Source organism: Micromesistius poutassou, assembly GCF_964030765.1.
Source record: "Micromesistius poutassou genome assembly, chromosome: 4".
NCBI lineage: Eukaryota > Metazoa > Chordata > Actinopteri > Gadiformes > Gadidae > Micromesistius > Micromesistius poutassou.
In genome coordinates this window covers 11,852,749-11,866,181 of record NC_140274.1, presented here as the reverse complement: position 1 = coordinate 11,866,181, position 13,433 = coordinate 11,852,749, and the positions used below count along the sequence as shown (strand labels likewise).

Here is a 13,433-nt window from a genome sequence, read left to right as displayed (position 1 = left end):
ACACAATTCCTGATTACTTCTGTTTTTAATTTTTATGACTTGAGGTTGAGTTGTGTTTTGAATTCACTGAATACTGAAATTGTTTTTTTGGTATCACATATCCATGGAAAAAGGCAACAGTGAGATAAGCACAAATTCCTCTTTGAGGTGTAGTCAGAAACCAGCACCCCGCTTACAGGATAGACTCTAAAAACCACACCAGAAACCAACTCTCCCCGATATCACATTCGTCTTTGTGTTAAAGATCTCATATTGCACCCAAAACACTTTTCTTCCACCGTTGACATTGTCAACAGCTGAAAGGATCTGCTGGTAATACTATAACAATTGTGATTAACATTCTCAAAAGTGTGATAGAAATTAAATGCTTTACCAAATACAAGCCATTACCGAATATACTAAATCATTAAGCAATTGATTAATATCAGCATTAAATATATTATACTGTAGGTCAAAACATTAGGTCAAACATTAGCTGCACCCTTTGTAGCACTTCTCTCTATCCATCTTTGAGTTTTCTTTAGTAATTCTCATACCAACTTATATTTAAAACAAACAACGATGTGTATACCTGAGCAGCATACCCAACTGCACCCGAGCTGCTCCTCTGTCTAGGCTGTGATACTGGCTTCAACGGGCAGTGCCCTGAACAGGATATGAGAGTGAACATGTCCCTGTTAAAGCTGCCAGCGAGCCTTGAACAAAGGAAAAGAATGTTCTAGAGCCTTAGCAAAACCAGATGCCCCGACATTCGCTTGTTACATAGCGCATGCTCCCTCTTGTCTCACTCTCGTTTGCACTCACTTGAACTACTAAACAGACCCGAGAACTAGGCAGAATACATTCCCCCCCCAAAATCTTCCTGTTTCTTAATCAATTCCTATCCTAAGTGACCACATTTTGTAGGCAGAGAGCCCTGTCTGCATCTTAATGGTCTCATACTCCTTGCCTGTTTCCTTTTTGTTCTGACATGCTCGACCGACCTTCCTTGTAACCCCAGTTACATGCACATGATGAAGCAGACAGACTGAGAGCTCCTCTGAGACAGTCTGTCAAATGGCCTAGACTCTCTCTGGGCTACACCCGCACTGCAGAGACGTTTGCTGCAGTGAGCGTTCCAGCAGGCCACCCAGGTCTGATCCCAGGTCAGTGATATGGTCTGTTCCCAGGTCAGTGACCAGTTCTATTCCCAGGGTTTGCCTGCTTTACCCTCTGGAAGGCCGTCATCCTGTGTGCATACAGTGTGTGTGTGTGTGTGTGTGTGTGTGTGTGTGTGTGTGTGTGTGTGTTGAAGGCTGCTTGGGCAGCTGTGGAAGCGGAGAGGGGAGTGATGTCAGAGAAGATGATAGTAACAAGATGGCTGTGGAAAAGCCAGCACCAGACACTGAAGGAGGACAGCTCATGACCGCTGAAAGCAACGATGATTCATCACTCGATGCAAGCTAAGCTGTTAATAAACATGAATGTGGGTCCTTGAGGTTATTTCTCTATGCAGTTTCAGGGGCTTACCTGAATAAAAGCCAAGTCATTTATTTTGTGAGTGTGACGCAAACAGTGTCTAAAACTTTTTTTTTTTTATGTTACATGTTTGCCGTAATTTAGAAAGTAAGGTGGTCTTGTGCGCATGGCAAACATACACCCTCCTACTAGGCACATATACTGTATGGTACACTCGCTGTAATTAGATATAGCATTAGAAATAACTAGCTCGAATTGTGAGCCTCTCAGTCAGCACCAATTAGAAACCATTATGCAATTAACTAAATCATGAATAATTATCTCCCATTATAGAACTATGGATACTACAGACTAGATTAAGCAGCAACATTGAAAAACTAATAATAATGTAATAAGGTAATGTACCTTTACATTTCAATGAATAGTTGATCAATATAACATCAGATATTGAATTGGGAGGCACTGTTTATCAATGCAGTTCAAATAATTATTTTGAATACATTGAATACACACAAATTCCAGAAGACCGGAAGAGAAAGCAAGGTCCCCCGGCCCTCCAAGAACCTTTGAGTTTATTACCTTGCTTTAAAAAATAAAATCTTAAATTAAAATAAACACTTGACCATGATTAGTTATGACCTGCCATAACACGGTCACATCATAACATATACCATTTTAAGCCCTTCATGATGCCTTTTTAGAAGGTATATTTTGAATTGAAAAGTGATAGATTAAAGATGTTTATTAGATTAGATTAGATAATACTTTATTATCCCTGTCAAAAGATTCTACTATGTTTAAGAATGCTTGATTCTGATTGGCTGGGAGGAGGGCATTAACCCAGCAGGTTGCCTGCTGACTTGTCGGTTGTACTTGCTGCTGACTGAGCACAGCGTCATCAAATAGTAGATCAATACACCACTTTTTAAATTATTTTTTCTATCACAGAAATTTCAAACATGAGGTCCATTGTAAAAATAAGCCTTTTCTAAAATGTTTCTAAAATGTGTCGGAAATCTAACGGAGGGTCAGTCGATACATAGTTTCGCAAGCGAGATACAATGTAGCAACTACATTATTAAACTAGTGATCAGATGCAGTCTTGTGTGGTTGCTATAGAAACTAATTAGCTACAGCTGAGCTAACGTTATTCACCATAGTTCTAAAGGGGACTACTTTTTGAGGGAGATGAACTCAAACAGAGTATACATTTAATAAGCATGCAATACGAAAAGGATAATTATTAAAATATTGGAATTGTTTTATTATGTTGCCAAGCAAGAAGTAGAATAAACGGGATAATCACCGAGAGGCAGGGCAATAAACAGTTTGATATGCCCGGCTCGTGGAAGGTTACCGCAAGTAAGGTAAGCCGTCCACAAGCCGGGCATATCAAACTGTTTATTGCCCTGCCTCTCGGTGATTATCCCTTACATAGTGCTACCCTTTAATATGACGCTAAATACAGTCTGGATTGTCATAATAACATAGATCATCAACTTCTTATTTGACCTGAATATCTTTCAAATATGTTGGCCCTGGACAGATCTTTCATTTGTAGACGGCTCCCTTTTGCTTTGGCCAAGAGACGGATATGACTGCTACGCATCTGTCATTCTGTCATCTGTCTATTAAGGGGACCCCGAGGAAAGTCTGCACAACTCCTATAATTACTGCATGTATATAAATCCCGCTCCACTCCTCAGTCTCTTTAAAAACACGTATTTCTGCTACTGATTTCCCCCTGTGTCAGGTTGTCAGAAGATCTGATGTGCTAGGAAAATATGATCCGTTTCCCTCATTGCCTTGTTCTGTTAGTCTAACTCTTAGCATGGTGTTTTAAGCATGCACACGCTAAGATAAGGGCATGAATAAAGACCTACAATGGGAAACAGAAGTGTATGTAGCATTTCAGATACACCGTTATGGATGTTTTGTGTAAAGGAAACAGAAAAAAATAACGACCTAAAAGTGAGACTGTTTATAAACCAGACTTAAAATAAGTAATGATCCCTTAATACATTTTAAATACCCCTGTCTGCTTTGAACCCCTCAACCTGACCTCTGACCTCTACAGCAGGACGTAGCTCCCAAGCTCCCTTGGAGGAGGAAGAAGAGGCCAGGAAGAAGGAGAAGGAGGAGGAGGAGGAGGAGGAGGAGGAAAGTAACCATTCCTAAATTCTTCCCCCGTGAGGGAAATCGTTTACAAGCTGCTTAGGCAGATTATCCCCGGTGCCGACTGCTGCTGGCGGTAGGGCAGAGCGCTGAGACATGACCCTGATACTGGCAGTGCCCACGCTACCAGACTGTAGCCCAGCATGACCCTGCAATCCAGCCTGACCTGTGACTCCTGGTGTGAGAAGTACATCCATGATCTCGATGAAACGGAAGAAACAAGGTAGGCACACGAAGGCCCCGGAGATTACCTCACCGCTCACACAGAAACGGCACATACTCAAACGTCATTATGCTTGATATTGAATATGAGGATTTAGTGTGAAAAACTTTGGAATCTGGTCAAATTTGAAATAATTGGTGTTTTTTTAATTAATATTGTAGATTTAATGGCTGTGGACATGTCATTGAATATATATTGTATATTTGTAGGTTGAATATTTAGTATGTTTTTAAAGTCACAAAATGTGGTCCCTTCTGTTAAAAATATATATCCTTCTCAATACAGAATCTTCAGCGTTAAATATTGGATTATTCATCATCAAACCCATGAATTACCATATGAATAATTACCTCAATTACATGCTTTGTAAAAGGAACAGAAATGGCAGCAGCGCTCATATGAGTAATTGATGAGTAATTGTTGAAATGTGAGCAGCTGAAGTGTGCCGATGCCTGGTTAGTCTCCTGCTGTAGTATTATTTCATACTGTATTTCATATTGTGCTTCAGCGACTCATGAATGTGAGGAACCTGCTTGAAAAGTGGCCACATCTGTTTCATCTCAGCCCTGCTTTATGAGCATGCAACATCCAAACCCGCCTAGAGAGGTTTTAAGGAGCAATTCATTGCACGTCTCATAGCTCACGATACCTTACCCCCACCTCCATCTTGTGAATCTCAAAGTGTGTTGGAAGAATTTTTTGAAGAATCCTAAGCCAGCATCTTAATCTATTTATTTTCAATAAAGATGGATAGAATACACATGATGAATCCTGTGAGGGAAGTTCATGTGTCACAACAACAAATTACAGAAAATAAAAACAGTGCTTCAGGGCACGGTAAAAGTAATATACGATATATGCATATACGGCTGAGGACTGGGGTTAGGAGAGTAATAGAATAAAGAATAGAGAATAAACTATTTTACAGTTGAATTTATGAATAAGCTGATGTCCTATTGCATGGGTTGAATAAAATAGTATAAATAGTAAGTATATATTTGCATAAGTATGAATGAAAAATGGCGCGTGCTCTAAACTAAATAAGGCTTCAATAGGCACTGCCTCCGTCGACGCGATAGAAAAAGGGTGAAAAAGACCAAGAAGGGGTGTGTGTGTGTGTGTGTGTGTGTGTGTGTGTGTGTGTGTGTGTGTGTGTGTGTGTGTGTGTGTGTGTGTGTGTGTTCAACTATGCGTCTCATGACATTGGGATGGGTGGCCTGCGTCAGCTGCATGACGCGGCTTTAGGTCGGCCATTATTACATAAGGTTTGGAAACTCTGAGTGCGGCCAGACTCTCCCTCTTGTTAAAGGCTGTGATGGATAGACACTGACAAAGAAAACATAAACTGACTGAAGCACAGCCCCGTGGAGTCTTTACGAGGACATACCGAGTTCACACACGCGTGCACACACACACACGGTTATAACCTTTTCCTCAAAGCCTCCCTGGTGGTTTTCAGGGCAGAGCCCGGAGGCCCACACATGTCCTGCCGTCTGTCTGGGGGCTGACGTGGACCATTGAGAAAGGCAGCTTACCCAGCGGAGTTATAAATAACCGGATGGCCTGTACCTTAAGACGGTTTTGTCTGGGTGGAGGGCGTGCAGAGTTCAATGTAACCTGACAACTTAATCCCTTGTAAGAGAGACTCAGTGAGGGCCTGTTGAATGCTGAGGCGCCTAGAATTTCTAAAGCTACTGTTGGTCATTGGTCCACTGGTTTTCGAGGAAGAACGCCTCAAGAACTACAAACGGAACGGTGAGAGTCAAACTGATGTTTAAGCACAAACAATAAGCAACAGGTGATAATGCAAAGCTCAATGATAATCCTGCTGAGAATAATTATTAGTCCTCATTGAATAACTAGCCGTCCTGTGTGAGCTTTTATAATGTAGAAGGACGTAACTAAGGATGAATAAGATCATGCACCAATAAAGTACTATTTACTATTTAGTAAACACATTGAAAAATTGTATACATTATAAAAGTATTGCTACATCGTTTGGTAGATTTGTTCGTTTGGTACATTCGTTAGGTAGATAGCTAGTTAGCTGTGTGCGCATAAGTTGTGTTTGTCTGGTGTCCACATGGGAGACCCACGTGAGCAGGCTGACCTTTGATTTGAGCCGCCTGCCTTGACCTGATTTGGATGGAAAGAAGAAGTTGTGCGCGTGCGTGTGTCCGCGCGTCTTTACACATACTTGAGGAAATTGTCGATACCCGGCCATAAAGACGGCAGGCACAAGCCGTGCACACGGCCCGCTTCTCGGACCGAGGGCCGCACCTGGTCCGCATTACGCCAGACAGAGGCAATCTCCCACAAGGGTAGAGCAGCGGCCCTCTTTTTTTCAGATGTCTGGCTAGTGCACCGCTCCTCTCGCCTGGCAGGAAATAATGGGATAACGTTTCCCAGGGGCTTTAGCGTACTCCTGGCGGGGCCGGGGAGTTTGTGTTAAGTCATGCACGGTGTGACGTGTGATACGGTGACACAGGCGAGAGAGGGCTACATTATTTACACACTCTGCTGGCTCCCCCAGACGCGAAGGACGAGAAAACCTGGTTCCCTGCTCCCCGGGCCGACGATGGGGCCCTGCGGGTTGCAATCCCAACCATACTGCCGTCTCCGTACATGACATCTGTGGAGAGTACAGCCAGTACATACTCGGTCCAAGGGTAATCACAATATCAATCACAATCACATGAGTCATGTCGATCACAGGTGAAATAGTGATGCATTTGAGGAGAGATAGGTGATGCTTGCCCACAACTCTTATTAATTCCCGGACCCCAGTCTAAGCCCCCCCCCCCCAACGGCTTCTGGTGCAGCCGTTGGATTTCTTTTGATTTTCATGGATCGACCCCCCTCACACTTGTTCCTCTGTTAAAGGTCATGTGTCCCGCTGCTTCACAATGGACTAGGAGGACTACATTTGGAACATCACAAAGCTGTAATTTGAACCCCAACGGGGTACCTGATTTTAAGGATTCAGGTACCTGTAAATTCCTCTCATTTGTCTTCACTTGGAAGTACTTTAGACAGACACTAGGAAGTCGACTTGGGAAAGAGTTGAGTCTAGTTGAGACAACGTCTCACAAGATGAGACAACGTGAACCACAACCAGTATGTTATAGGACATGACATACCAGACAAACTATGTATGTTCTGGTGAGGCAAAAAAATTATCCAAATACCACAGGATTGGGATTCTAAATACCTAACTTTAGTGAGCTCTAGGGCCCCCCTTACACAGTGTTTTTTTTTCAACACGCAGACCCTTAGATGTGTTAAGCATTACCTCAGAGATTTCTCAACAACCTTTGGACGATGCGTTGGTTCCTTCTGCTTCTGTGTTCCACGGCGGGGGGTGATGGAGAGGTGTCCCTAAAGCACAGGATTAGATTGAGGATTAGATTCCTCTGGTCATTTAGCTCACACAGGAGCAGCTCTAGTGGTGCTTTGGCAAGACTCTTGCCAAAGCAATACAGTCAATTACTGCTTAGTGACGATGCCACGGATGCATTCAAATCCATTGTTGAGCAGTCCGTCGTTTATCTGAAATAGGGTCCGTCAGAATATGAAATAGAGGTTTTAGCTCATGTATTGTGGACTATGACTAGAAAGTTTGATTGTAAAGGTAGATGTGTCAGGGCTAGGTGGCTCATTCTCATCATTAGTGTCAGGAGCAACACCTTGGTGTCTGAAGCTGAAAGGTGCGCTTAAACAAATAGCTGATTCTGACTAAAACAATATGATTTGGCGTTTTAATGTTTATTTCTTACACTTAACTCAAGTCACAGATTTATACTTATTTATACTCAATCAGCTCATTTGTGTAGAAAACAATCTGTGACTCCTATTAATTTAGTTTAAATATGATCTCATAACACAGCCCATAAAACCTGCCATCATAATCTCAAATTAATGTTTATACAATGTATGTGTCCGTGCATGTTGTAAATGTCAGGAATTTCTAATTTCCCTTAATCTACTATTGAATTATGTGGTCACCAAGATAGATTTAGAAAGGTGAAAGGCTGCAGTCAAGATACAGAGATCCTACAGCCATTCCAGAATATTCCCCCGTTACCTGCTGTAGATTTTGGAAGAGCTCCCTTGGCCTACAACTGTGTAAAGGTAGTTGTGCCAGCAACCATACAGTGCCTTTGTGTGTGTGTGTGTGTGTGTGTGTGTGTGTGTGTGTGTGTACAAAAAAGTATATAAATATAAGTGGCAGACTGACAGCTATTTGTGTCATTAGCATATATGAGTGTGTGAAACCTCATGTGAAAGTAGCTATTTACTTTATCTGTGGCCGTGCGTAGTGTGAGGTTGGCCTTTGTCCCTGCTGCTATGTGCTCTGGTATGTAGCTAAAAGGTCAGGGCCAGGCAGAGAGAGGGGCTACCCTGGGGGAAGAGGCTTCAGTCAAGGAGCCATAGAACCAATAAGTCCAAGACCCAATCGCAAGACTAGACCACAGGTACCATTGTGGGTCAGTGAGTGCCGAATATAACATACGGGCGCCCACTCATTCAACTCCAGGGAATACAAATGGGGAAAGAATAAATTATAGTATTGATGTAAAAATAAAGGCTGAATGAGAGACATGTGCGGTTGTAAACTAGTTGTAGTTATAGAATTAGCTTTGGGAAGACACAACACGTGTCATTTTTAAGGGGTTAAATGCATGACCATAATTAATAGCAAACACAGTCATTCCAGAAGGTTCGTCTGTCATTACCAAGAAGCATGACTTCACAAGATTCACTAGCTACGCCTCACAAGAATGCACGTGTCCCCCTGCCGGCCTGAGCGAGTACTGCACGTTCACTGTCGGTGGAAAAGGGGCAATTAGTCCGACCATTATGTTTAGTTAATCTGAATGTGGAGAACACAAATAAACCTTACAGTATCTACTGCAAGTGATAATATCATCATGATCTTTGGAAAAGTATAAAGAACAAAAACATAACGTGTATAATTAAATCGCTTGTACGGTACCAGCTGTCACTTTGGAGGGGGATTTTAATTTGCATGGCGATATGTTAATTGCGAAACACAATAGTCACCTGTACATCACAGTTCCAGATTCACCCCATCGACAGGTTTTGATTTGGAGTTGTACACAACAGTACCTGGCCCATACAGTAGAGGCAAACTAAGTCAAACCAGGGCATGTCTAATAGGAAGAGAAAACCAGAGCCCGTCCGTATACAGTGGTCAATCCTTTCTTTATAGGTCCATGCCGTCAAACTAACAAAAGTCTAACGTCTCAATCGTCAGCGTGTCTTCTTCTGCGTGTCTGAAGGGGTGAATAATAATTAATCTCATGTGGCGCCCCCTACAGTGCACTTATTAGCTGGGCCTTTTGTGCTAGGACAGTTGTTATTTCACTCTGTCGCTCTGTCTCTATGTCTGTCTCTGTGTCTAATTGTCTGCCTTACACACACAACCTTCATAATTTGACCTTTGTGTATGTGTATGTGTGTGTGTGTGTGTGTGTGTGTGTGTGTGTGTGTGTGTGTGTGTGTGTGTGTGTGTGTGTGTGTGTCTGTGAGGAGACATCAAAGAAGGCTCAGGAGAAACACACCCACACCCATGACTGCCTGCAACATATCATGTATATATGCCCCACCTGCAACAGAACCTGTTGCAGGATCCAGGATTGGGCTATTCAGCCATTCGATGGACAACTGCAAGCAAGTGTGTGTATGTGTGTGTGTGTGTGTGTGTGTGTGTGTGTGTGTGTGTGTGTGTGTGTGTATGTGTGTGCGTGTAAGTGTGCGAGCATGTGAGTGTGTGTGCGTGTGTGTGTGTGTGTGCGAGCGAGCATGCGCGCGTGTGTGTGTGTGTGTGTGTGTGTGCGCGTGTGAGTGAGTGTGCGCACGCATGTGTGTGTGTGTGTGTGTGTGTGTATCCATGCAAGCATGTGTGTGTGCGTGTGTCCATGCAAGCGTGTGAGTGTGTGTCTGTGTTTGTTTGTTTGACTGTGTGTGTCACGTCACGGTAGGATCCCTAATATGTTCAGTATATGAATGAGTGGTCTCAGCTCAGTGACTCTGTGGGCCCCAGCAGGAACACAAATAGAGCATGACATACTAGAATGGGAACTAATACATCAGTGGTGGGTTTCCATGAGGGCTAAATGTGCGAGCACGGGGTGTACCTTGTACATGAATGTGTTCACATGCTTAATCATATAAGCCGGCAAACGCACGCGCACACACACACACACACACACACACACACACACACACACACACTAAAACAAAAGCGCAACCACACCACCACGACCTTTCACACTCGTTGCATACACACATGCGTGTATGTATCCCTTTTGGTTTGCATCTTTATTCATAAAAAGATGTGAACACACTCACGCAGCCTCACACGTGTGTGTGCCAACAAACACACACGCTCACTCACTGACACACAAGCAGTGAAAGGAAAGCAAGGTGTAGGTGTTGTGACGCAAGCAACATGAGTCACTGACACAAAGGCTGAGTTATGGCCCTGCTGATTCTCCAACAGGTGGGTTTAATGATGCTCTCTCTCCCTTTCTTTCCTCCTCTCTCCTTCTCTCTCTCCCTCTATCTCCCTTACTTTCCCTCCCTCCCTCCTTCCCTCCCTCCCTCCCTCTGCCCCTCTCTCTCACTCTCTGTCATCCTCCATCAATTCAATTCAGAGTGAGTAATTGGAGGGAATGTATAGTTTTAGAAAGACGTAAATTGGTGCAATTATATGAGCTTTTCATGGAGGCCACCATTTTCATTGTCCTGATCAAATGTGTCTATTTTGGTCTGACATTGCTTCAAATCCATGTTATGTAGCACCTGTGCTTTATTAAATAAATGGTACATACTGTATGTTCTAATGGTGTCCAGTAGAGGGCACTATACACTAACTAACTTTATGACCTATGTCAGTGCCATATTCTTGTTTGTTGCTCTTTATTCTTTGCACTCAACCAATGTGTAGAGGGGACCGATCCATCGAGTCCACACTTGTGTGAGGCACCATTTCAAGTATTCACTACAGTGGCCAAGCTGCCCTGTTATCGCTCATTGACTATATTGTGATTTTATTCTCTCTCTCTTGCTTACTCATCCACTCAAAGACACACACTCATCCCCTTTCTCTCCCTTCCTTCACACGCACACGGATAGAGTCACACATGCACACACACACACACACACACACACACACACACACACACACACACACACACACACACACACACACACAGATACAGAGACGTGGTATTGTGTTTCATAAATAATGCATCTGAATGTTCCATAGAAATGCAGCCTAATACCCTTTTGCTATCAGAGATTCTATCCCAAGTTTTTCACAACTTCTTTCCCTCCTCCTTGCCTGTGTCATCGGAGAAAGTGCTGATCCAGAAAATAACCCACTGGATGATGAAATAAACTAATGAGGAGGTGCAAGAGGTAGATGAGGTGGAGGAGGAAGGAGGAAGCGGAGCAGGAGGAGGAGAAGGAGAAAAATTAGGAGAGTGAGGAGGAGGAGGAGAAAGGAGAAGGAGGAGGGGGAGGAGGAGAAGCCAGAGCCTAATCTCATTATCCCTCCTCAAACTAATCCATCGTCCAATAACCACACACGCCCTTATCCTCTCAAACCCAAACCCTGTTTAAAACCTAGCAGACCCAGGACACAACAGCAGATTCGTACCTGCTTACTCCAAGATGGCTGACATGGAGGAAACCCTGATGCTGGGAGTGGAAGGGCTCAAGAAGACCATCCTTCATGGAGGGATGGGAGACATGCCGCGCTTCATCACCGGGACCAAGGTACCCCTCCTCCCCGCCGCCCCCTACTCCATCACCCTTTCTCCCATCCCTGTTCATTATGCTGTCACAGCAGACCTGATAAAGGAGTGAGAGCTCTTTGAGGAATTGTAGCCTGAAACCTGGTGAGATATTAATGCAAATGTGAAATAAAATGTGTGAACAATACAGCTAGTATTGCCGTATTGTTTCTATTGATTAATGTTAGCCAAAACTGTCATTTGAGGATAGTTATTCATATTATGATGTTATAGCTATAATAAGTATCCCCACTGTATGAATTATGAAAACAATAATTCTCTACCAAAAAGGATTCTAGCATCGTGATCGTCGTCCTCCAATTCTTAATGTGACCAAGAATCGAAAGGATGGGAATATGGACATCAAGGTCTTTCATTGCTCAGTACAGCAGAAACACGTTGGACACACTTTGGAAACAACCCTGTGAATCCTAACCCCCCAGGCTTCACTCTCGCAACCCCTAGGTGACGTTCCACTTTCGCACGCAGCTGTGCGACGATGAGCGCACAGTGATAGACGACAGCAAGGTGGTGGGCACGCCCATGGAGGTGGTGATCGGCAACATGTTCAAGCTGGAGATCTGGGAGACGCTGCTGTGCTCCATGAGGATCAACGAGGTGGCCGAGTTCTGGTGTGACACCACCGTGAGTCTTCAGCACCCTGCCCTGGTCACAGATCAAACTATGTGTGTGTGTGTGTGTGTGTGTGTGTGTGTGTAGCTGTGTGTGTGTGTGTGTGTGTGTGTGTGTGTGTGTGTGTGTGTGTGTGTGTGTGTGTGTGTGTACACACGTGTGTGTGTGTGTGTGTGTGTGTGTGTGTGTGTGTGTATGCATTTGAGTGTATATGTTTGTGTGCATGTGTGTGTGCGCATTTGAGTGTATATATTTGTGTGCATGTGTCCATGTGTCCATGTGTGTGTGTGTGTGTGTGCTTGTATGTATGTGTGTGTGTGTGTGTGTGTGTGTGTGTGTGTGTGTGCCTGTGTGTGCATTTGCGTATGTGAATCTGTGTGTGTTTTTGGTAGCAGAGCCAGATGGGACTGAGCCTGAGTACTATTAATCTCTGTTTGTCATACCTGTTGATTCAGCACTCTGGCTCTGCTCCAATCAGGTTGGACAGGTTGGGCCATGTGCCTTAAGTCCCACCTTGTTTCTCTGCATGGTTAAAGAGGACATCATAGTCTTCGATGAGTCGAAGAGTATGAGCATTGGATACTCTAGTGTGCTAGTAAATCAGTTTATATTTATATCTTCAGAAAAAGTAAATTGCTAGTAAAGTACTTTATTTCATAAATTAAAGGGCTAGTAAAGTACTTCATATCATGAAGTAATGGGCTGGTAAAGTAATTTATATCACAATGTAATTATGCTAGTAAAATTCTTTATACCATGAAGTAAAGGGCTAGTAAAGTACTTTATATCATGAAGTAAGGACCAGGTAAAGTACTTCATATCACTTATTAAAGGGCTAATAAAGTACTTTATTTCACAAGTAAAGGGCTGGTAAAGTACTTTATTTCATCAAGTAAAGGGCTGGTAAAGTACATTATTTTATCAAGTAAATGGTTAGTAAAGTACAGTATTTCATCAAGTAAAGGGCTAGTAAAATACATTAAGGGCTAGTAAAGTAGTTTATATCGGCTATTAAAGGGCTAGTAAAGTACTTCATGTCATGAAGTAAGGACCAAGTACTTCATATAATTGATTAAAGGGCTGGTAAAGTACTTACTCCATCTGCTCACTGCTGCGCAGCA

The 13,433-nt window shown here is 43.2% G+C and overlaps 1 protein-coding gene and 1 long non-coding RNA gene across 2 annotated transcripts in view; one reads left to right on the top strand and one right to left on the bottom strand.

Annotated features, from left to right (window-relative positions):
- Window positions 1–6,373: 6,373 nt before the first annotated feature.
- Window positions 6,374–9,161, bottom strand: LOC311342003. Its single transcript, XR_014633378.1, has 3 exons — window positions 8,921–9,161; window positions 7,149–7,234; window positions 6,374–6,488 (listed from the first exon to the last, which is right to left on the bottom strand). It is a non-coding gene; the product is annotated as an uncharacterized lncRNA (long non-coding RNA).
- Window positions 9,162–11,557: 2,396 nt separating this feature from the next.
- aipl1 (aryl hydrocarbon receptor interacting protein-like 1) overlaps window positions 11,558–13,433 on the top strand; it is a gene marked incomplete at both ends in the record, with an annotated part of 4,838 nt that continues 2,962 nt past the window's right edge. Inside the window, 3 exons of the mRNA XM_084467495.1 lie at window positions 11,558–11,662; window positions 12,145–12,324; window positions 13,432–13,433. The exon at window positions 13,432–13,433 is cut by the window's right edge and continues 187 nt beyond it. Of these exons, the coding sequence (XP_084323621.1) occupies window positions 11,558–11,662; window positions 12,145–12,324; window positions 13,432–13,433 (287 nt within the window). The remainder of the gene's footprint in view (window positions 11,663–12,144; window positions 12,325–13,431) is intronic.